At 39.4% G+C, this 24,098-nt stretch overlaps 1 protein-coding gene across 10 annotated transcripts in view; it reads right to left on the bottom strand.

The window, feature by feature from the left end:
* The window catches only part of CNOT2 (CCR4-NOT transcription complex subunit 2), a 57,336-nt gene that overhangs the window by 2,379 nt on the left and 30,859 nt on the right, over positions 1 to 24,098 (bottom strand). For 4 of the 10 annotated variants that reach the window (XM_053404536.1, XM_053404531.1, XM_053404533.1 and 1 more), the window contains 14 exons: positions 20,553 to 20,675; positions 17,694 to 17,760; positions 13,320 to 13,467; positions 12,664 to 12,846; positions 9,781 to 9,860; positions 8,190 to 8,315; positions 7,090 to 7,214; positions 5,860 to 5,980; positions 5,582 to 5,738; positions 3,571 to 3,632; positions 3,415 to 3,464; positions 2,774 to 2,874; positions 2,000 to 2,144; positions 96 to 177 (listed from right to left, as the gene is read on the bottom strand). In XM_053404536.1, coding sequence (XP_053260511.1) covers positions 96 to 177; positions 2,000 to 2,144; positions 2,774 to 2,874; positions 3,415 to 3,464; positions 3,571 to 3,632; positions 5,582 to 5,738; positions 5,860 to 5,980; positions 7,090 to 7,214; positions 8,190 to 8,315; positions 9,781 to 9,860; positions 12,664 to 12,846; positions 13,320 to 13,467; positions 17,694 to 17,760; positions 20,553 to 20,663 — 1,558 coding nt within the window. In that variant the 5' untranslated portion in view covers positions 20,664 to 20,675. Of the gene's footprint in view, positions 1 to 95; positions 178 to 707; positions 988 to 1,999; positions 2,145 to 2,773; positions 2,875 to 3,414; positions 3,465 to 3,570; positions 3,633 to 5,581; positions 5,739 to 5,859; positions 5,981 to 7,089; positions 7,215 to 8,189; positions 8,316 to 9,780; positions 9,861 to 12,663; positions 12,847 to 13,319; positions 13,468 to 17,693; positions 17,761 to 20,552; positions 20,676 to 24,098 lie in introns of those variants that run through there. The other 6 variants (XM_053404537.1, XM_053404534.1, XM_053404535.1 and 3 more) reach the window with 5 other exon arrangements.

Here is a 24,098-nt window from a genome sequence, read left to right as displayed (position 1 = left end):
AATGGATTGGCTCCAAATTGTCCCATGTGTGAGCAGAAGGCACTTTTGCTCACATGCAGGAATTTCCCATTTCTCCCGTGATGCAATGCACTGACCCTCAGGAGCATCTTTCTGGGGGCTGTGATGGACTGCAGATGAGAGATGGGGGGGAAATCCATGTACAGAAAGATCTGGATGCTTAAAACATAAATAACATAGGCCCATGAGGAATAAAGCAAGGGAGTACTATTCATAGTCAGAGGGTTGCCAAATAAAAGGTTCTGTTCTTCATGGCCGCTTAACTTACCTATGAAAGGATGGGTACAAAGAGCAAGACTTCTGCAAAAGATCTTACATGGGGGGGGGGAATTAGAGCAGGAAGGCCTTTACTTATGCCTCAACACGTTCAGAGCTCTATAGGTAAAACACACATATTGAAGTGTGTACTCAGTGTAGATTTTTAAGCTCTGGCAGTTCTTTGGATCAGAGTTCTCTGAATGAAAGAGCTTTCCTGTCCATCTCAATATCTGGGACAGATCTGCATGTTATGTGTACTAATGGTAATGGTTTGCGCTTGCCAGCATGATTAGGAATACCCATTAAGCTTAAGATTTTTAAGGCAAGATGGCATCCAAACACACCATTCGTCTTTCTGTGATGAAGGCTAACGAGAAAAAGTCCAATGTTTCCTGGTGATCTGAAATAGCTATACAGTATTTTCTCATCCATTTCTTTTAAACAATGGTTTATTTACCTACAATTTGTATCGCAGCACACGTTCAGGATAGATAACATTCAGTTCAGTTCCAAATTACAAAAACAACATTTTTCAAAGATACAAAGTCACACTCAAACTCCTTCTCGTGTCCACAGGGAGCAAGACCAACTCCTAGCCATTCAAGCTTCCTGCTATGTTGGCTAGGACATGCCTCTCTCTCCCATCTTGTGTGTAAGCAATTATTCCAAGATTTAAGTTGTTTCTTCTCCTGTCTTTAGATTGTGAGCTGTCTGGAGAGAAATGTCCTCATTTATACAAAATATCTATTACTGACCCTGTACTCAGTCAACAAATACTACATGTAATGTAATCCACATGCGATTTCCTTCCTCCTTTCGCAGGTATGGCTTGATTTTAAGATGCACCTCCTAAGAATCCCCCCCCCTGCTGCCCAATTTGAATAGCTGCAGTTGAGAAAGAAAAATGCTCCTTTGCATCCCAAGTTTGACTTCAAGTCGGGTATACAGAAAAAGGGAAGTAGGATATGAGTCACAGTGCCCAGAGTGTCCCTGGTTACCTCTTAGCAACAGATTCTGGATGCTGCAGATGATACCCTGCTTGAGCCTAAGTAGTGGTTCACCACTGCTGATATATAGATTTGTGACAAAATAAACTGCATTTTACCACTCCATTTACATTTCAAGCAAGATTCACAGAAAGGTACAAATAAGGCCTCCTCCTAAGGTGAACGAACTATTGTTTTAAGAGCCATTTCTAGAATGTGAAATCAAAACCCCACAGGCTTTCTACGAAGCTGGTTGATGGATGTCATCCTTACATAATTATCCCCATGACAATAGTCTTAATATGTTTCAATCACTTACGCAACGAGGGGACAATCAGAGGCTGAAGGAAGTTGAAAAGAAGGAACACAGTTCTGACTTAACTAGGGGATCTTGATATACTTCTGGGTTCATCTTCTGATAAGCGTTTGTGTAAATATATATATATATATATATATATATATATATAGCCATTCTCTGAGGCATTCCGAAGATGGGCAACAGTCAGCGAACTGAGAGGGAACCCAGGAAATGAACGCTGGTATGCTACTGCCTCTGCCCCAACAGAGTCTCCTTCCACATAATCAGAATTTCTGGTGTAGAACAACCCACCCTAAATGTGCACAGCCTTGAATACCACCACCACCACCCCGCTTTTTTTACAAATACTAGTGAGAATGTGCACAAAGTAAACATTTTATGTGCAACTTTTAAATGTTTCTCTGAAGAAGAAAAATACCTTAGCTACTTTTCTCCAGTTAAGACAGTCAAAGAAGTAGTATGTTCCCCTCTCATATGTATTGGTTTTCATTGTTGGCTCCATGCCTGGTGCCCTGGTAATCCATACTCTTTCTTCTTTGTGGTATCTCCAATCTCGGTTGAATCTATTATTATCCAATCAGGAAGGAAGAGATTCCGTTAGCTTGGCTAATTTCCACTGATTTAATCTTCTTTAAAACTCAAAATATATCTACGCCAACATGGCTGCTCAACATCTTTAACATGCTACAATAATCTAGCCGCTATCAAAGTTAGTACCTTAAGCAAAAAACTGAACATATTGTCCTATATGCAATGGTAATATTAGGAAGTATTAATGAAATATTTTTGCCTAGCATGAAGTAGGCAATACAAGATAACTAAATTGCAAGACAATTTATGAGAGCTTAGATTACGGTTTTAGTTAATGGCTTCAATCTAGAGGATAAAACGGTGCACACACACATCCCCCCCCCCACTAAGAACTCCCAGTATTCTCCTTCTAATGAGTGATGGATGTCTATCATCTGGCAGAGATTAGAGATTAGGTTCTCCACCATGCAAGCACAAGTGCGGGAAATATATAAGCAGAAACCTGTTTCCTTTCAAGTGTCATTCTTGCTAGCATGGAATTCCCTAACATGTGGCATATAAAATAACTTGCATTTGAAACAGCAATTTAAATTTTTTTAAATAACCAGAATAATTGTCTCCTTTGTATCCTAATACAAAATTCACTGAAATCTGAACATACAGCTCTACTGCTGCTAATAGCTGTAATACATCTCCTCCATTCATGTAATAGAGATAAAACAGTAGATCTTCCCCATAGCGGCCAAGCTTTATTGCAGCCAACTGTAAAGGAAAAAAAAGAGATGAACACTTTTTAAAGAAAGGAGTTTGCATAAAGGCACTAAATCCAATCAAACTTTTATTGACCTATAGTTAAGGGTGCTATTATGAGACAAATTACTCTGGTAGAATTCCAGCTGGCTTCAACGAAGCAGGAAGAGTGTAACTAGATTGTGAACCTATCTCCAAGCATGTTGCCAACACTTTTTCTAGCATGTATAATAAAACAATCCATTTCCCCCTCTAGCGTCTATTTCAATTTACCTATTTAGCAGTTGCAGAGCTAATGTTGTAGAAAATATCTGGTCTTATAATTTTCTTGTCCTTCACATATTCATAGTCCTTACTACTAATTTGTTTACGTAACAAGTCTCTGTTAAAATAGTTTTCCTGAACTGTATTATCCTGGGAGAAGTAAAGAATTTAATCTGCCTAGAAATCAAGTTTTTTGCTGAAATTATAGACAACTCAAAGAAACTTGCATTATGCATTTCAACAGGCAAACTTTTTGTTTATATAAAGGGACAAGACGGTATTGCTCACCTTATCCCTAATGTGAATGTTCGTTAAATATTCAGATGGAACATGGAAGTCTAGATAAAGGAATGAAAAGCGATTTAATTCTGATCCCATGACACTGACTCTCACTTAGAAATTTTAATCACACATACACCACACACACACGAACATCAACCCTACCTATATCTTGAGGTCGACAAGGTGAAGAAGCCCAAGGTGATGCAAATTTGGGATAAAGATTTCTGCACAGAAAAAAAAGTGACTGAATTGGTATCAAGATCCATCTTTCTCCCAACATTTGTGTTATTTTTTCACAGAACTACTTTATGCACACACACAGGCTAAAATTCATACATTATCTAGACAACACAGTAGCCATTGAAACCAATTTGGTATGGCTTGGCTCCATTGCGCAACGGTAATGTATGAAATCGCAAAACACGTGGGCTGCTTGATCTTCTTGGGTACTTCCCATACCAATACTTCATCTCAGGCCTGAGGAGGAGTATACCACTGCTTCTTTTCTCTTCCTGAAGGAACTACACCATTCCTCAGGTTTCTCATACTCCACAGAGTGGGAAACAACTGTTCAGATACCAGCAGAGCTATGATCTTTCTTTTGAGGTCACAGCTTACCCTGTTTTCTAGTGGAATGGAGGGAATGTAAATGAAGGAAATTTTCCAGCTGAAACTGTCAACAGGTTCTAAAATTCACCACATACGGCCTTAGAACCATTACAATTTAACTACCTTCAAGCTTACTCAATTACCTTTCTGCTCTGAACATGGGATGTGTGGAGAAAGAGTGCACTAGGGAACTTGTTCTTCGCATACACTCACACGCAGCAAAGGAACTGGAAGCAGCAGAGCCCTCACATGCTATTACCAAACATTTTTTATTTTTTGCTAAAGCCCAACACACAACACAAAACGAGAGTCCTGATCAAAGTAGCGGCACAGGCCCAATAAAGAGGGGCATGGGACGAGATTGTGTTGGGGGACCAGATCTTTCTCTTCTCCCACCCCTACCCCAGTCAATCACATGACGCCGTGATGTATTCCCCACCCAGTGTTTTCAGAAGAGGGTGCTGTAGCCACTGATTAGCTGGCTAACAGCAACCTCCTTTGAAAACGTGCTTTCAGTGCCTTCAGCTGATTGGTGCAGGGACTTTGCAGAGACTCCATGTAACTGACCACCAGCTGATTGTCAGTTAAGAGAGCTCCTCAAGTCTCTGCAAAGGGGAAAAATGCTCCTAAAAATGTAGTGCCAGGGGCAGGGGAGGTGTCTATCATGCTCCCTGGGGCAGCCACCCTCCAAAAAAATAAAACATACATTTAATAAACACTTTCAGCCATTCTCATGAGCCTACTCTACTAATATCACGTGTACATCCTTAGTTGCACACTTTTCTATGGAAAGCCCAATAAATAAAATAAAATGGCTATTCCTCACCTAGCAATAAGGGCAGCAAACTATGGTAATGCAAGTAGTCTGGCACATTGTCTGCTGCTCAGACAACAAATAACTCAAGAAAACAACTCAAGAAAACAAAGTCTTTCTAGGGTGTGTGTGTATTATAAATGGTAATGATTCTGGCTGTACACCTAATATGACCTATTATATTTTCTTATTAATATTGGTTGATGCAGTTGGTTGGTTACTGCAGATATTAGAAATTATATTATTGTGCCTTATTGTTTTATTATTATTATCAAGTTTTTAAAATTAAATAGTAGATAAATTTTATGGCATAAATAAATTATTATGATTATCATTATCATTATTATTATTATTAATTGTATGCTTTTTCCTTTTGGATACTGCTTTGATATTCTCAAAAAAGTGTTATGTAAGTATTTTAAACAAAAAAATGTGCACAAGAACATACACTATTCACAAATGCAAATCAATATCTTGTTTTGTTTTAATTGATTTGATATGAAGGATTTTTCCAATTCACACTCTTGAAAACAGAAGGAAATCAAAAGAGGATCTTGATTTATTGGAAGCTTGCAGAGCAGAACTCAACATCTTGAAACAAATTGTATTATTTATTTATTTTTTATTTTGCTTTCCAATATTACATTTTCAGTTAGCAAAATATATTTTTTAAAGTTTTGATTTTTCAAGGCGGCTAGCTGAAGTCATTAGTTTGAACAACAAATGGTGCGGAAACAGAGAACAACTTACTCAGGAGAGTTGAGATTGAGACCTAGAGTTGTCAAGTCACTTCCTAATGCGAGATGTACCATGCCGGGGTCTGTCTCTGCTGCCCTGATGAATGTTAACAAACCAATCATTCCAAACTGGTCTGTTACCATCCCTTGAGGAATGTTGGTAACCCGACCTAGGCAAACAACACCACGAGATTAATCCCAAAATGCCCAGAACCAAAAAACATTTAAAAGCTTTTGCGAGAAAATTTAACGGAAAACAGGGGCAGGAGGAGAGAAAGAGATTGAGCATACCATCAGGTAACACCTGGATCCCTTTTTTCTGCTGGTTATTGTTTTGCGTTGTTGAACTTTTATCTCCAGGAAATTTAGGTCCATCTGCACTAGAAGATGTCTTGCCTGATGTATTCAAATTCTATTCAGAGAAAATGTAGCAAGAAATTTAGCATGAGAAAAGACATAGAAGGACAAGTAACCCACAGAGTCCCTTTAGAGGTATACAGAGATACGTGCTTGTGTACCATTTTTTCTTCCCAATAACAACTGTTTCCTTGTGTTAGAGGTTGATCCTGAACCTCCCATGAGCTTTGAGTGCAGCACTGTAAGGGAGGACAACAGCCTTAAAACCATGGGCTCAGAAGATTGGCTGTGTGCATATTCAAGGCGTCCACAGTCCAACCCTTTGGAATAGAGCCTTCAATTAAAGCTGCAAATTGTTTTCCTTTTTTAAGTATTCGTCAAGCTGATTTCACCATATGTCATTTTTTGCTATGAGGTCTTTGCAGGTCTCCTTTTCGTTCCCCATGTTTTATAGCGTCTATATCGGGGTGGAGAACACGAGCAATCCCTGCTGGCCATTTTGCTGGCTGGGAGAGGATGCCAACATGTCAATCACCTGGTGTTCTAAGTGCGCTCCCGATTCTTTGAACACAAGGTAGGCTGCAAAGTCGCATGACTGGGAACGCCATGGTGCAACCTATCATGGAAAAGGTTTGCTAGTTACCGCTGATTAGCACCGACCACAAGCTTTGCTTGCCATGGAACAGTCAGGAGTATACTTGAAGGCTCCCTCTTGCTCCTTTGCAGCTGAATCTTTGCCTGCCCAGCATAATAAATGATTTAAGGTGTAGGGCAGGTGGGCATAGTTGGGGGACATGGCTGGCTTTGCAGGCCAAATTAAGAGCTGTGCTGGGCCTAATCTGGCTTGCAGGCTCCCCACTGCTGATATGTATAAAGCCGTTCAGTGCCATGAACTGGGAAATTTGAATGGGGCATCATCAATGTGCTCACACCACCCAACTCTATTTCTCCTTTACATAAAATTTAGGGAAGTAGTGGAATGCAAAATTAGTACCACGGTACAGTAGTAGACTCTGAGGGTCCATAAACTGATGCTCAACACTAACAATAAAGAAGTTCTGCCAAAGAGGTTGATGTTCAACCTGTTCTGGATGAGGCTAATTCTGCCTAGATCAATGGGTTCAAAATAATTGTTTCTTTTTTAAAAAACCAGGAGACACTTACAGATTTACTGTCATCATTACTCGATGTTGGATCTTTGTAGTTAGAGCCTGGTAAAGCTGGGAAATCTTCATTGTGTATTGAGAAGTCCTGGGTTTGCTCACTTGCTGGTTTTGTTACCATTCCAACTGTGTTGAAGATAAGTGTACCAAATTAGATATTATATTTCTGTGCTGCTATTGATTTTTCTCACTTCCATCAGCAAAATTTTCTACCTCAACAGATAATGAAAGAAGAAATTAAAAAACAGGGAAAATATGTTCTTTCAATGCAGCAGTTTGCAGAAACTATTATAAATGTAGGTCTATTGAACCAATTCTTCATAAAAGATTTGCTTGTCATTTTTAAGTTAACATTCTTACAATTAACAATGTCAAGGTATGGGAGGGGGGCAACAGGGTGCTTTAAGAAATAAAACAAACAGCATTTAACACAGTATTATTAAAGAAAGCAGTTCTAAATTGCTTGGGCACTCTTCCTCATCTAACATACTAAGATAATTGGTAACACAAAACGTCATTGCAATGGTTTATGGTGACTAAGTGCAGGAGAAAAACTGCAAGCACTTAGACTGGTAGATCTGCAGATACCCTCTAGACACAATCCTTCAACCCTTATTTCACACACACAAAAATAGGCCAAGCTATTCAAGATGGGAATGTGAAACTGGGCTAAAGAGATGAATTCTTTGCTACAACAATGGAAAGTACATCAGAAATAACTGTTTGACTCACATATAGATAAAAAAATACGAAGTAGCAGTTGGAAGTAGAATAGGGAGGAAAATTTATAGCACAAATGATCTGGCAATTCTCTTGCTTCCCTTAATTATTCTCAGATTACGAAATCAAAGTTCTCTCTTGATTTTAGGAACTCTGCCTCTTTTGGGCTTCTGGGTGAGTTGGTATAGGATTGCAGCCTAAATATGTTTTAATTATGTTTCTATTGGAATCTTGCAATTTCCTTTTGCCCAAGAAATGACATTAACTATAGAACAGTGTCAAGTATCAAGTTCAACAAACCTGTTTTCAAATATCCATTGTGCCTTGTGATAAAAGCAAACTAGGCTGCTGAAGTACCAGTTTTAAGTGACACACACTCACCATAGGGTGCCCTTCCAGCTAGAGGGTTTATTAGTGGAGTTGGATTCCCACTTCCTTCCCTTCTGTTTCTGTCTGCTAGTGCCGGAAAATCTGAAAGGTCCAGTCCCGTCACATTTTCACTGCCATCTAAAAGTAAGTGCAGGTAACTTAAAATTCTTCTCAAAAATTGTCTCCCATAAAAACGGCACTGCAGAGTGAATACCGTATTTTTCACCCCATAGGACGCACCTAGGTTTTTGGGGGGAAAATAAAGGGGGGAAATTATTTTCCCCCCAGGTGTGGGGCTGAGACGGGGGAAGCCCGAGCTTCCCCCAACCCCAGAACAGGCTGCTATCCACAAGCCGTGGGAGAGCTGTGCGAAGTCGCGCAGCTCTCCCACGGCTAGCATAGAGCTGCGCGAAGCCCGAAGCTTGGGGCGTGCTGAGCTCAGCGCGCCCCAGGCTTCTGGGTGCCGGCAAGCTCTCCGCTAGCCATGGGAGAGCTGCGTCTCCCACGGCTAGCCGATAGCTTCCTGAAGCCTGGAGAGCGAGAGGGGTCGGTGCGCACCGACTCCCCTCGCTCTCCAGGCTTCAGCGAAAGCCTGCATTCACCCCATAGGACGCACACACATTTCCCCTTCATTTTTGGAGGGGAAAAGTGCGTCCTATAGGGCGAAAAATACGGTAATTACTAACTCTCAAGCACCAGGGTGATATTTATATCACTTTCTTGCCCCTACAACAAAAGGAAAGAAATATCCCAAAATGGAGAGATCAAGTTAGAGGAGGGTCTCGCACTGTAAATATGACCAGGAGCTTAACGCAAGCTAGTAAAAATAAAATGCTAATTCTTGAATGGACACAGAAAACAATTAAAAGCAAAAGTAACAGTCCTAAAACCATGTTGTGGCTATAGCTAGCTGGCAAAAAAAGATGAAAAAAACAACATTACCAACAACATACTGGAACAGGTTCAATATAACAGTGGTTTACCACTGGGACTACAGGTGATCCAGCTCTGGCATCACTATATAATTTTAATTTAACTAGTAGTTGTCTAGTGTTAAATTACCCAGTTAATGATCCAACAGTAGTTCAAAACATCCTACATGATAGAGGGTTTAAAGAGGGGAATTATGCCTGATGTCTAGCCAGCAGCATAAGCAGCTGAGTCCCAGGAAAACCAATGGATAGTTGTGTGTCAAATACTACCATCACAATTTATGACATTCCCACTGCAGTGAGAAAGTCCAGTGGCTGGGAATGGGGAGAAGGCCGTCATTCCAGCATTGTGGTATCTGCTTCTCCTGAGATCCCCAGGGCTCAGCTGGAAGAAGGTTGCAAACCCAGAATAGAAATTTGGTGGCGCTGGGCTATGATTACATGCAAGACATTTAACACACGTTATTTAAGTGTCTTTGTAAATAAAATAATTTAGTTTGCCTTCTAATTTATATGACTCAGAACTTAAGTCATTTACAATTTAAGAACATTTATTGAAAAATATCATGAATGTCTACACAAATGTTGTAATTTGGGGGGGAACCCTAAAATTGTATACAAAATGTGCTTCCAGCAAAGTCTCTCAAGTGTGCAATTTTAAGTGGGCTTACCTGTTCCATTAAAAATGTTACTTGATAAAGAATTATTCATTCCAAACGCCTGATTCCTGTTCATTCCAAATCCAGACATACTATAAAAAACAAACAAATAAAAGTAGAGTAGTGGAACAGATTTAAAATCATCTGTGGAGGATGAGAGTAAATGATACATAACTAACACCTAACTAACTGTTCTCATATGACTCCCCAACACACACAGCTCTGCAAAACAAACATTAATTTGAACAGATTTAATGTTAAGTTTAAAAAGAAAGCTCAAAATTTAAAACAAAAATCTTTATTATGCTGCTTCAATCTCAAAAATGCTTTGGTCGTTTTTCAGATCTGGATGACTACATTGGCTAAAATAGGTAAAGAGCTAACTGGCTCCTGCTGGAAACCTAAATAGATCCTTACAGGGTTTTTTTTAAAAGGATCAGGGATTTTAAGTTGACAGCCCTTTGAGCTCTTAAAAGAAGCAATCCTCAGTCCAGCTAGGATCCCATGGAATGCTGATAAAGGCAATCCATGTGAAGAGGAACAAAAAACCTAAACCCGCCGATAGAATATAATGGCACACCATTGTATTCAATGCTGGTCAAAATGTTAGAATGAGACTGTTTCCACTTTTCCATGAATATTTAACTTAATAAAAACTTAAAGTGGAAACTTGCACCAAAAGAGGTCAAAAAATGAGCATTTTAGCGGGTTCAATGAAGCATCTTTATGCATATCCTACATTTGTTTAAGCAGGGTGTGCATTCCAAGGTTGCTTTGTCTCGAACAAATCTTTTCATGGAAAATGTTAGGACAAGGTGTAAAGTGCAGCTCTGAGGAAATGCAGAAGTAAGCATCCGAGCAAGCTCTCAAAACAAGAGAGGAAATTCAAAACCTCCCCAGGAAGTAGAGATCACGTATAATACTGAAAACAATCAGTATATGATAAAAAAAGAAAGAAAAAAAGGGCTCTTAGTTGTTTCAGATTTGAAACATACTCATGAAAGTATAAAACTATTTTAATACTCAGTCTCTCTTCCTGTTTCTCCCTTTCACCAGCTGTTTGGTGTTTTTTTCTATTTAGCCACTTCTTCATTTATACTTCAAGCGGTCGGTCCACCTGACTTTGGGGGTGAGTGCCGAGAAAGAACAGCCATGAGTATAAGATGAAGGCTATTAACGTGTTCGCCGTAATTTAATAACGCAACAATAAGCTTGTTTTAGTATGTTATTTGGAAATGGGCATCTGACGGTCAGATTCAAGATTCTTCAAGTGAAAAGAATGGAACTGCTAATGAATTATCAGTCACATTCTAACTGACACACCTGGCCTTCCATTTTTAAAAATGCATTGTTTGGCATAATTGGTATTGTTCACTGTCAGAAAACTGGAATGATGACTGAACAGGTTTCTGTTTTAACAGTTCTTATTTAAAATAAACACGCTGCAGGAGCATATACAGTTCTTTGTTAGCTATTGCCCTAGTAGTTTAGCCTTGGTAAAATCTATGTCTAACACTCATATTCTTAAAGCACAGTAATACCAATATTGCACCTTTTCCAGGCTAAAAATGTTCAAAAAATGGATATTACATTGACCAACACACCCAGCGAGGGAAAAGATTTCTCTATGAAGCAACTGCACAAACACAGAAGTCTTCACTGTACAAAAATTGTTGAGAACTGAAGCCAGTTAAATTATTAAGAGGTTTTAAAAGAAACCTTGGCTAAATTTGATAAAGTACTGATATGACCTCCCTTAGATATGGGAACTTGCTTATTAGCAATTGTATTTATTTCCTTATATGAAGATCTACATTACCTATACTGCAACTTAAATACTAAATATATAACATTATTTTACTTCGTATTACCACTTTCGAGTTATTCTGTCTGGAATTATAAATACATGATACCAGTGTACTAAATGTTATTTTTGGTCTACAAGCATCCAAGACTGAATCTCAGCAGGTTAACATGGGTGACTAGAAGGTGTTCCATTTCAAGTTTGCTTTCTTTTTCTAGTCCTTTTAAAAAAGCTTGGATCAGGAAGAGTAGGTGATAAGCACTATTCTCAGGCACAGGCAAACTCGGCCCTCCAGATGTTTTCGGACTACAGCTCCCATCATCCCTGACCACTGGTCCTGTTAGCTAGGGATGATGGGAGTTGTAGTCCCAAAACATCTGGAGGGTCGAGTTTGCCTATGCCTGCACTATCTTATCCAGAGAAGCCAGTTATATTGGTGTAGGGGCTTGATCTGTTTCAGTGGCGCTGTTCTGGATGGAAGGAAGGGCAGCTTGTGGGACATGGGTTTATGTCAGAAGAAGAGAAGCTCCATTACATACATGAAGTTCATGTATTCATATCGCTCCTTGAGCTGGGAGAGTTGACACATTTAACACAAAGCTTGGCAATACGAGCTAACTAATCCTAATGCATCGCAAGTCAGCTTTGGCTGCTGTTCCACTTGAACAGTAAGACACCCATGCTCACAATGGCTCTTCCTCATCCTCTCTTGTCCCTCATGCACCCTCAACCTCAGCTGGGGGGTAGGGAGTTGGCAACACACTGGAGCAGATTTTGGGTGGGGTGGGGGAAAGTCCTGCTGTGCCAATGGAACGCCACTGGTGTAGCATTCAATACAATCCTAAATAATTATGTTTTGATACATTTGATAAAAAAAAAGTTTTGATTTTAGTTTGTAGGGCTGCAAAAACTGGTGAAAGCATTTCAAAAGAAACCCAGCCAGATGGGCAGGGTATAAATTATTATTATTATTACCCATTCACTTTCCCACAAAAATTGACCTAATTTAACTCATAACCCAGCTTTGAAAATTCAGATCATTTGCTTAGCTCATAGCAGCAAATTGGTTCCTAATACTGAATCCGCCTTACCTGTTCACAGTAAAAGGTTGTCGAGAGGGTTGTTGCTTTGGCATACAGATTATGCTGGGTGAGCTTCGATTAGGGCTGCCTAATCCCGAACTACTCATGCTGTTTGTCCTGCTGGGAATTCCAATGCCCTGACCGACCTGGGAGTGGTTCATCATATTCCTAGGATTCATAGGCAATATACCCCTGGAAAAGAAGATCCAACAGATACAATGATGTTCAGCAGAATATCGTTATTCTGAAGCAGTCAAAGCAAACCGTTCTTTTCAGAATTGCTTCTAAACAAACTGGCTATTAGAAACATACGCATATAAAGAGCTGCCTGTATTGTCTACCTTGACTGGCAGTGGCTCCCAAAGTTTTTCCCTAGCTCGGTTAGTTTCAGATTTTTTAAAAAGGGTGAGCAAGTTTAGGACATTTCACATATATAGTGTCTTATTTTAACAAGCTGCACAGCAGAATGTGAATATTATTTTCCAAAGGCTGGGATCAATATTGCATTACAAGCTTTCCTCCAGTACCCTCAAAACACAAGCCGTAATCTAGAAAATTAAAACATTGTTCTTTTTAATGTATGTGCACTGCAAAATAATTTAAAGTAAAAACATATGCTACATATTTTAGGAACCCCTGCAGAAATAAGTGCTGTCAATAAATACCTGCTTGGAGATGGAGGCGTGTGAAGTGACATTGTTGGTACCCCTGTTGTTGGCGTTACGTGGCTCGGTAACTGAGTGCCTTGCGATAAGCTGCGATTTAACTGAGGGGTATTGTTGCTCATTCCCCTCATTGGAAGGCCTAGTGCACCTATTGGAAAAAAGTCAGAGGAGTGGCAATGTAGAGAATTAAGGAAGACAAGTATGGTTTTCGCAAAAATGGGTATTCATTCTGATTTGACAGCCAAATGTGCTGGGTAGTTTTTTAAAAAAACAAAAATGCACACAATAGGCTATCTTTTTATGAAATCAGTTCCAAATTCAGTGGGTGCAGTTTCCAAACTTTTTTTTTTTAGTTGGGTAAAGGGAACTTCATTTTGGAGATAAATTACTTACATATATATTAATATAAAGTTTTTCCTGAAATGTTAATATGTTTGATTGACAAAACATTTTTTAAGTGAGATTTTCAAGCAGCAGCTATGTTTTTAGAACTTATTTTTAATTTGAAGGGCACCATAAGCCTCCTAAGCAAATATTGGCTCCAAACAAATTTCACTAACAGAAACTGTTCCATTTGCTTTAAAACATCCGGATTTTTAAAAAGTGTATACCAGAAGTCTTCATTTCCAGTATTTCTTGGTGGACTGCAATGTCACTTACATTGATTGTAAGCTCCATTGGCTTTCTTCAGGCTGTGTTAATTATGACAGGAAGAAACCTAGTCTCTCCCCAGACTTGTATGTTTCCTCTCCCACTGCAGCGCCATGAAATCAGAAGCTGTTGCTTCCCATTTAGATTAACCAGATTAGCATCTCACCTGAATCCTAAAAAGCAGTTAATCTTAACTATGGTTTATTGGGGGTGGGGACTCAGCTTCATAAACTACGGTTTGAAGTTATCCACAGTCTGTTTGAAACACAGCAAGATTAACCAGAATTTGTTAAGGTGACAAGTGGCAGTTAATCAAAAAGAGACCTGACCACTTCACAGCTATGCAAGAAGAATGAATGCCAAAGGAAACTAGGCATCAAAACATAGTCACTAAGTGCCTATGATTGAAATCCTTCACCAGCTCACTAGACAATGGCCTGGTTTTCACATTATAGTTATAGAACCACAGAACTGTGCAGGCTTCTGGAGAGGAGCTCAAAGCGTCTTCGCTCCTCCCTGTTGTTTTCATTCTCTCTTCCTTCCTTTTAAAAAACCCTTATATGCCAAGTTAAATCAAGGTTTGGCTTATTGTGTCATTCGAACCCAAAGTCATGTATAAGCTCTCCCCTTGCTAACTACAAACTACAGTCAAGGTTCATTCTCCTCTTTTGCAACACATCTGTGAATATGGACACAATGAGTATGATATGAAGTTTTATTTGGCGTCTAGGCCGTCTGAAGTACCACAAACTTCTGCAGAGAAGTTTCTATATTCCAAAAACCAAACCACCTAAAGGTATAACAAAAAAGACTATATACCTATATGTTAAAAAGGGATAAATATGGGCTTTTGTTTTACCCAACTTTGTTGATATACAAGCCCCCAACTTTAAACTCATTTGCTCTTGTTAAACGTAATGTATTAAATATTCAAGTGGCAAACCTACTGATTTGCCACTGATCCATTGCATGTGACACATTTGTTTGAAAATATAGAAACATTTTTTCATGTGCAGTATGCAAACTGGGACTACTCAAATTAAAAAAGAGCAAGAAGGAAGATCAGAATGGAAAAAATATGTACTGTCATCAGTTTTACAACACGCTATGTGTTGTGAAAGAAGCTGTTAATATTGGTTTGCCTAAGAGCAATCAACAGTTCTTTTACATGCATCACTTGGTATGTCTTTATTTTGGAGTGGCTTATAGGTTGTTTTAATCTTCATCGTCATAAAATATATTTAACTGATTCCTATGTGTCTGCATAACTTGGAATTTTGAATATGGTAAGTGCTGTTTATCTCAACATGCTGTGGCTCTTTTTGGGGTCTGCTGCTGGGTTTGATTTCATTTTGGGCTACTGCTGTAAATCACGGTTTCAGAGATAGATCTACATAATATTAAAAAGCACTTGGAAAAGGAGAAGGCATGCCCTTGGTACAACTTTTCACTTTCCATTTTCAGTCAACAAAGAAATAGGCTTCTTAAAGAGTAGACTATATTTACATTGCAATGCCTTCTATATGAAAAAATAAGTGGAAAATCAAAGTGAAAACCACACCTTGGAACATTCATTATGCCCAAGAAATAACGTTTGGGTCATTACTTTCAAAATTCTGCACTATTTATATTAATGTAGAAAATGCTGATTAATTGGTACAATATTAAAGTCAATTAAAAGGCAGTGCATGTGTCTTTTGTTTTGCCACGGGGAGCTCTAGCAAAGATCTTAAAAGGTTTGCACCTAGCCATTTCCCTGAATGAGCATTGCCAATATCCCTGACAGCAGAGACCCATTCATCCATGTGAGTCTGGCTCCTCAGGCCTCCAACAGTTTGGGCTAGGGCTGTGATTAGCCTTTGTTCTGCACTGGGAGCTATGGCTTCATGTGCCAAAACCAACATTACCACCTGAATTGTCTAGCCAGGCTTCCTACTGTTTGCTACTCCTGCTTGCTCTTCACAGGGAAAATTTGTGCCACAAATACCACCATGCCTTCCTGCTCATGAATACGGGTATGAAAAGAAATAAGACATCAGACTATCAACATGATTGGTATTTTTTTTAAAAAAATGTGGAATCCTAAAACACCTTAGTTATGAGGAATTAGATGTTAGTAATCATGAGAGCAATTCTGTCTGTATTATATCAGAACTGGCTATTATGAAGCGGGAGAAGTATTAGCACATTGTTGCACCACGGGGAGAATTTCTTGTGGGCAGTTAAGAGATTTCTACATTTGCTTGCTGAAATGAAGATAAATTTCTAGACAGTCTTGTAAGGTAAAGGAGTTGCTTTTGTCTACTTTCACTTTTAATTCCTGTTGGCAGTTTATCCAGACTTGGAAATAATCCTGACCTACTGAATTATTTCCAGATATCCGCTAAACTAATAAATTCAGCCCAGCTGTTTTTCATTTTAGAGTCAAGGAGAGGTTGCCCACCCCAAAAGTCATGAAAAATCAGCTGTATTGAATAGCTATATAACCTGATTTGCACTTCACATCAAACCATAGTTAAAACAGACTATTGTTTAATGTGATCGAGCAATGTGCTTGTTGTACAATGCTGAAATTGCAAGCACTTCCTTCTTCTCTCACTCTTGCCACACTGCCAGGAAGCAAGTTGTAGTATGGTCCTGTATGTTTCTGAAACAAACCACATGATTCTGTTTCCTCCCAACAAACCACAAGTGGTAAGCCAAGCTGGTTTCTGATCATGGTTTGTTGACAGAGAAATAAACCACGAGGCCAGATTCAGATAATACAAGCTACATGCCCTATTTCCAGGCAAGACAGCAGCAACAAGAGCGGAAAAGATGGAATTTCAGCAGCATGCACCAGGACCATGCTTGTTCACATTAGACCATAGTTTATTTTAACTATGGTTTAATGTGGTGTGTGAACTAGGCCTATGAGAGAAAAAATCCACTGCCCCATAGAGGATATTCAGCCTCTTGTAACCTAGGAAAACCTCCCTATTAGACAGGCTGCTGTTAGCTAAAAATTGGAAATCCTAAGAAATTCCAACGGTAGAAGAATGGCAGGTGAAGATGTTGGACTTTTGGGAGCTAGCCGACCTGACTGGAAGAATCCGCGACCAGAAAGAAGAGGAATATCAAGAAGACTGGAATTGAAGGACTATTTAACTAAATATTGTAATATAAATAACTAGAAGTCACTTGAAAGTACCAAACAGGCCGAGGATTAAAATAAGATTCAATTGTAAGTAAGTTGGATTTAGAATATTAAGAAAAGAGAAGAAGATAGTTCATAGTTGGAAATAATTTTAGTTGTAGAATGATATTGGAGAGCTGTTATACACAGCTACAATGAAATTCAGAAGGGAGGGATTCGAGGAAGTCAATTAACAAGGTAAGATAATTTGGGTTTTTCAAGTGATATGTGTCAAAGAAAATGTTTTTCTTTTTTAGTAATGTGTTTTCTCTTGTGTGTTTTCTCCCCCCCCCCCATGTTACGTTTGTTATAACTGTGAAAAACTTCATTAAAAAAATTGGGGGGGGGGATAGACAGAAGGTAGGCCAATAGAAATGTATGTTGCACTCCATTGACCTTTCAGGAGTTGGTTAAAAAAACAACAAGAATCTAAAGATACACTGAAATCACGGTGGTAGGCAAGGAAAAAGCAACATTAAGCCAGCATGTTTGCAAAACAACTTATACAAGCCTGTACGTTCACATATAACTTAGAACAGAATACTTACTTTGATGCCCGTATAAACTTGCCCCAAACTGAGACAGCTGACCTGATGTTGAAGGTGATGCCAGCATCTAAAATGGTAAATAAAGAGTCGGTCAAGGATAGAATAACAAAGAATTTCTACAATATTAAACTCTTTAAGAAAATTAATGAAGGCAGTTGTGAAATCATCTACTGCAGGCAAGTTTTAACCACAATTCATGTGTTTGGGGCAAGCATGTACAGGTTTAAAGTAGGGAGCTAAAGGCAGTGTGGGATGCGGGTGGCGCTGTGGGTTAAACCACAGAGCCTAGGGCTTGCCGATCAGAAGGTCGGTGGTTCGAATCCCCGCAACGGGGTGAGCTCCTATTGCTCGGTCCCTGCTCCTGCCAACCTAGCAGTTTGAAAGCACGTCAAAGTGCAAGTAGATAAATAGGTAAATGGCAGAAAGGTAAATAGCGTTTCCGTGCGCTGCTCTGGCTCGCCAGAAGCGGCTTAGTCATGCTGGCCACATGACCCGGAAGATGTACGCCGGCTCCCTCGGCCAATGAAGCGAGATGAGCGCCGCAACTCCAGAGTTGGTCACGACTGGACCTAATGGTCAGGGGTCCCTTTACCTTTACTAAAAGCAGTGTGCAGAGAAGGCCCTGCTCCCAACCTCCCAGTGAACTCTGGCACCCTTCGATCTTTCTTTGTGTGTTGGGTGCATTGGTCTCAAGTGGGGTTCTAAGTGTGCTCATATGAAGATGTGCAAAAGTAATAACACAGGGTCCTTGGCTAAGAAGAGGCTTCTAAGCATGTTCAGCTTAGAATCGCCCTTCTTTAAATCTTGCATTTAATACCAGAAGTTCGGAAGCAGAACCAGCAGTCACTGGGAGTGGAGCCCTGTGTGCATGTGCCCTCCCCACTTTATACCCACAAGCTTTTGCCTAAATAGGACTATTGTTAGTTACATTTTGCTATACGGAGCTGCCGTACAAGGACTCAGTTTTAGTAAACTGAGATTAGGAAGGTTCTCTAAGCTAGTGAACACCACTAACAGAACAGATAATGGAACATATAGGAAGTATCTGAAGTTACGAAGGCAGCACTTGTGCTTCTGCACAGAAGCTCCCAAGTGCCCCTCTCCTACGAAATATGCTCTAAAAGATTGAGGTTGAGAAAGTCTGAGAAGCTCCCAAGGCACCACAGGGAGTTGCAGGAGGAAGGGGGAGGTTGGAAAGCTCCAAAAACACAGATGCAAACAGGAATGCACATGGGGAAAATTCTGGAAATAGTGAGATGAGCAATAGTACCCAAAGAAAAAAATACTAATAAACTATTCAGGCTCTAATTCAAACTAATCACATTTAATAAAACAATTTGACATGAAAGGGAGGAAATTTCTCAATGTGACACTCAGAATGCAAAGCTATCCATGATTTATTAATACTCTCAATTCACCATAAATTTCTAACATCCAAAATTATTATTCAAAACTCACAGAAAAAAATGGTTCTATGACATATGTGCAGTAATGTGCACATTTTCTGCATTCTGACTTGTTATCAGCACAATAAACCTAACAGAGATTATCTGACTCACTAAGTATCATTGACCTAGTTCTCAGTCTGAGCTGTTTCGCTCAGACTGCAGGTGGAAGTTTACATCATTAGTTGCTCCTGTACATAAAGCATCTCTCTACATAGATAACTGTATGACAGGGTGTTCTAGTTTAGCTTTCCAGATTTATTTATTTATTCAAAACAGAGGGGTATTCAGTCATATGAACTTTCTTCCACCTCTGGTCTGAAGTGGTACTGCCCAACAATAGGCTTGCCACCTCACCGAAAACTAGCCTACTGAGAACTTTGTCACCAGTAGGCAGGTCACCACGAAGTAACTAAGCAGGAAAGCTTTTTGGAAACTGGAAAAGTGATTTTATTTTTCCTCTCTCAGGCCACTGATGTATAAGAAATGCCTCAAGAATGTTTGAAGCATGGGGAATAGGACAAAGAACCGGGAAGCGGGGGGAGATTGGATGGACTTATTATCAAGGATGATCAACCACACAGCCATATGCCAATGAAAAGCTCCATGAGCATAAATAGCATTTCTATCTCTCTGAAAAACTGAATACTGGAATGTTTGGAGTGATCCCTAGTTTGCATTTAGTGCAAAAGAGCCACTGGACTATGAATAGGTGCATTATAGAAGCTTTCAGGAATGACTGGAGGCAAAATGGGGCCTCCATATTTATAGGCAGTAGAGCAATAAACTTCATATTCTGAATAACTGGAGAAGATTATTTCCTTCATGTCCTGTGTGATAGCTTCAGAAGGCACTCAGGTCTGGCACAAGAACAACCTACCCATTTTATAGTTCCTAGTTAGCTGAAGGGCACGCATTGCCACATTGTGTGACACAAACATGGAGCTTGCAAACACCCAAGTACCATGTGTGCACCTAAACATGATATCAAATATTTTCCAGTTGTTTATTCAAGAGATTTTGCCTACTGTGCCTGCTTTTGTTGTGTTTTCTTTCATATTACTATTTTATTGTGAATTTTAATCTGCAAAAGCTCCCTTGAGTAATACATATATATTGGAAAGTTGGAGCAAAAACGCTTACCTAAATAAATAAGGTGGTGCCTAGAAATCTGATTATAGCACTAAATATGTTAAATGCTAGCCACGAATGCCAATTTTTCCACTTAATGGTTAGATCTACACTTGAGGACTTGAGCTTTCCAATCTATTGCAAGGGTGAACACTTATGCACATTCTGTGCAGCATGTATGGTAATTCAAGCCAATTAACTCTGGTATCCCTGATTACAAAATCATGTATTTTTAACCAATTTAAAAAATGGAAAAAATAAGTTACTGTTAATAAAAACTTACATCTTTTTCTGATCGATGTGGGAACATCGAAGGCTGGCCGTAGTACATGTTTTCATCGTGGTAGTCACTGTCGACTCCCTCTACAAACTTCTTTCTTGAAGCACCAAACATGCTGTTTGTCACCTACATTATAAGAATATGGCATTAATCTCTGGAACAAAAGTAAAGCAATTCCTGAATTTAATGATGCTTAAAAACACACATACATACTCCAATTCTAACAATTTGCTAAACTATAGTTTACTGTAATACTCCTCTACCACCGGCAAGAGGAAGCATTTGCTTCTATTTGTTTGTTGAAAACCAAAGTTACTCATTATATTTGAATCTCTCATTTGGGGAATGAACCGAACTTAAACCAGGATTTGTTTCCCTAAGTCACAGTTAAAGTTAACCACGGTTCTGATTTTGGCTAAAATGATCACCAGTTAGCTGAAAACAGAAACGAAAGTTTCCAATCTTCTTGTGGCTGTGACAAAGAAGGGAGCAGGAAACACAGAAGCCATAGTTTAGTGTTACATCTGAACCAAATCATACTCATTTTTATGTAGCACCTCCAGCTCCACAAAACAAAATGTGCTAAACCCAGCACTATGTATAGCTTCTCTCAAAGCAAAATTCTACAGTGCAGAAGAGCAAACCAGTTCCCTAGCTATTGATGGTTAACAGTTTGATGCATACATGCCTACTCAGAAGTTCAATGGGAGTTACTCCCAAGTGGATATATGACTGCAGTCTACACCACTCATTTGTACACACTACTATTAAATAAACAATTGCCTTGTGTTCCTAAAAATGCACAAATTACTTTACTACTTGTATGCCCTCACAATAATACCATGAAGTAGGCAACTATTATACCTACTTTGTTAAAGGGCAGTGGAAGCTGAGAAACGCGTACAGTACAAATCTCTGCTTAGTCGTAATATTCTTAATTCTTTACCAACAGGGCTGTGTGTTTGGGGTACTGTAGCAATGAAGGGCCCAGACAGCAATAAAACAAAGTCATATATGATGATGTCCTCCTTAGGCCAGCTTCTTTTATATCCAGCCACTAATATTCAGTGAAAGTTATTGCGCTCTCTGTCTCTCTCTCTGTCTCTCTCTCTCCCTTTACAGATTGAAAGCAATTTTCGTACGTTAGGAACACAGACTGTATTATTTATATCTTGGTATATATGTTTGGTATATTAAAAGAACAGTTTAGTCAGACAATAATTCGAAATTGAAGTTACTTTTTATTTTTTTTGTTACAAATCGAGCTACAAACTGCTGAACTGTAAGGAACCTGAGCTATAAGGAACCTCTGGTTTCGCTAGTTTATGAGGAGCAGGCAAAAACCGATAAAAACAGAAGAAACAAAACAACATTAGTAAAACAAAGAAAATTATTATGTATCCTATAGTACAGTGTCAAGCAGACATAAAACACTTATTTCCATAAAAACAGCTGAGAAAAAGTGGGGACCAGGGAACAAAGATTCAATAAATATACCGTACAGGTAATTTAAGTACACTTTCAGCTCTTTTTTGTTGCCCTGTACTATGCTCCAGTCCTTTGAGGTCTAGTCAAGGACAGAAACAGATGCACCAACTATGCCAACAAGAGGAAGCCCACAAGCAAAGAAGGCACTGAAACCTTCCTCCTCCTCCTCCTCCTCCTCCTCCTCCTCCTCCTGTGACAATGGCAGTGCCCCTAGAGGCACAAATGCATCTTGCTCTTAAGGTTGATAGTAGTAGTCTCTGTTTACAACTCAGGGCTTGTTTGTCCTCAGTGCACAGGAGCTGCAATGATCTGACACTGTACATAGTCTTACAGAAAGCCTTTGTGTTACATAGCTTTTAGAAACCATTTCAGGGGAGTAAATATATGAACACCTTGGCTTAAACATGTTTTTTCCCATCATTCTAAAATAAAATATTCCACAATCCATTTTTTTCCTGAAAACAAACAAGAAAGCCTTTTTTGGGGTGAGTAGGATGGAATCCACAGTTCCCCCTTCACTCCTCTAATTTTTATTTCACGCAAAAGTAAATTCCAGGTTTTCCCAATACACTTAGGTAGCGCTCTCACTTCACAATTGGCTCACAAATCACCTACAAAATGGAATGCAGTATTTAACAGGCTAAGGGGATTATCTCCTCTTTTACTCTAGCTGAGCAAAGTGATGATGAGCTGAGAAATTGTTGGTGGCAGCTGCTGCTCCTAGCAAGGGTGAAGAAGAGTAGAGTCAACCAAGGTAATCTTGCATGCAGTGAAGCCAGAGAGACTGTTCTTTGCCAACTTACTCCCTTCTCATTATAACACTACCCTACTATTACTACCATTGCATTGCCCTCACTAAAAATAAAAAAGGCAGAATTGCTTTGTAGTTATCAATACTTGCACTTAAAGTTACAAACTGCCAGAAAGACATAAATCAGTAACCATAGCAGATTTAAGTTTGATCTTGTTCCTCAGAAAAGTTTGTGCTGTGCCTTTGATGCAGGAAGGAAGGAGGCACAAGCAAGCCTCACCTGCGATATACTGCCAGGTGAAGGAAACATCATGCTCTGGCCCTCAAACTGGTTCTGGGCGGCATATCGATACATCACCCAGTTGGTTAGAGTACGGTGCTAATAATGCCAAGACTGCAGGTTTGATTCCCATATGGGGCAGCTGCATAGTCCCGCATTGCAAGGGGTTGGGCTAAGATGATCCTCAGGGTCCCTTCCAACTCTATGATCCGATAATGCCAAGGTAGAGTAGAGTCAACCAAGGTAATCTTGCATGCAGTGAAGCCAGAGAGACTGTTCTTTGCCAACTTACTCCCTTCTCATTATAACACTACCCTACTATTACTACCATTGCATTGCCCCTAGTAAACATAAGGAACTTTCATGGAAAGTTTCCCCATTTGCACATCAACTATAGAAACAATGATAGTCCACCCATCTTCTGAGCGGAGTTGCCATATTCAGCCAAAGGAAAATATAATTTCCTCCTTTTTGGAGCAGGGAGTGGAGCAATAATAGCATTGTCATTTCACACATGTTACGCTAATGCTTGCTCTCTTTGAAGAATCTTCCATTAGGCCCGATTTTTACCTTCCTAGCCTCAGTCTCAAAGATCAAAGTACTTTCTTCCTCCAGTGATAATTAGTTCTAGCCTCCCAGTTTTCCTATACTGTATTCTTCTATGGCTGTTTTTAAAGTATTTAAATTGTAAGATTTTCTGAAATTCAAAGAACTATAAATCTTTTCTCATTCCACCAAAACTAAGAAATTGTAGTAATTCCTCACCCGTACCATCTACTGATGGCTACTTCTTAACAAGCACAGCTTTTGAAATAGGTATTATTAGCAATAACTTATACTGGAGTCTATTCACAAGTATAAACGAGATATATGAACCTACTTCTGGAATTCTTGGAAAAACTAGGTCTGTCCCACAAGCCAGTGTGGTTTAGGCACTCTCATTTTTATTTTCATCACGAGAATTGCCTCCATGTGCACTCCCACAAGGGAAGAAAGAGTGAAACCTGAAGCATCTCTAAGTGGCAAGGGA

The sequence above is a fragment of the Podarcis raffonei genome, chromosome 10 (genome assembly GCF_027172205.1).
Source record: "Podarcis raffonei isolate rPodRaf1 chromosome 10, rPodRaf1.pri, whole genome shotgun sequence".
In the NCBI taxonomy this organism is placed as follows: Eukaryota; Metazoa; Chordata; class Lepidosauria; order Squamata; family Lacertidae; genus Podarcis; species Podarcis raffonei.
The sequence above is the reverse complement of the archived record's forward strand: the minus strand, read 5'-3'. Positions and strand labels throughout refer to the sequence as shown.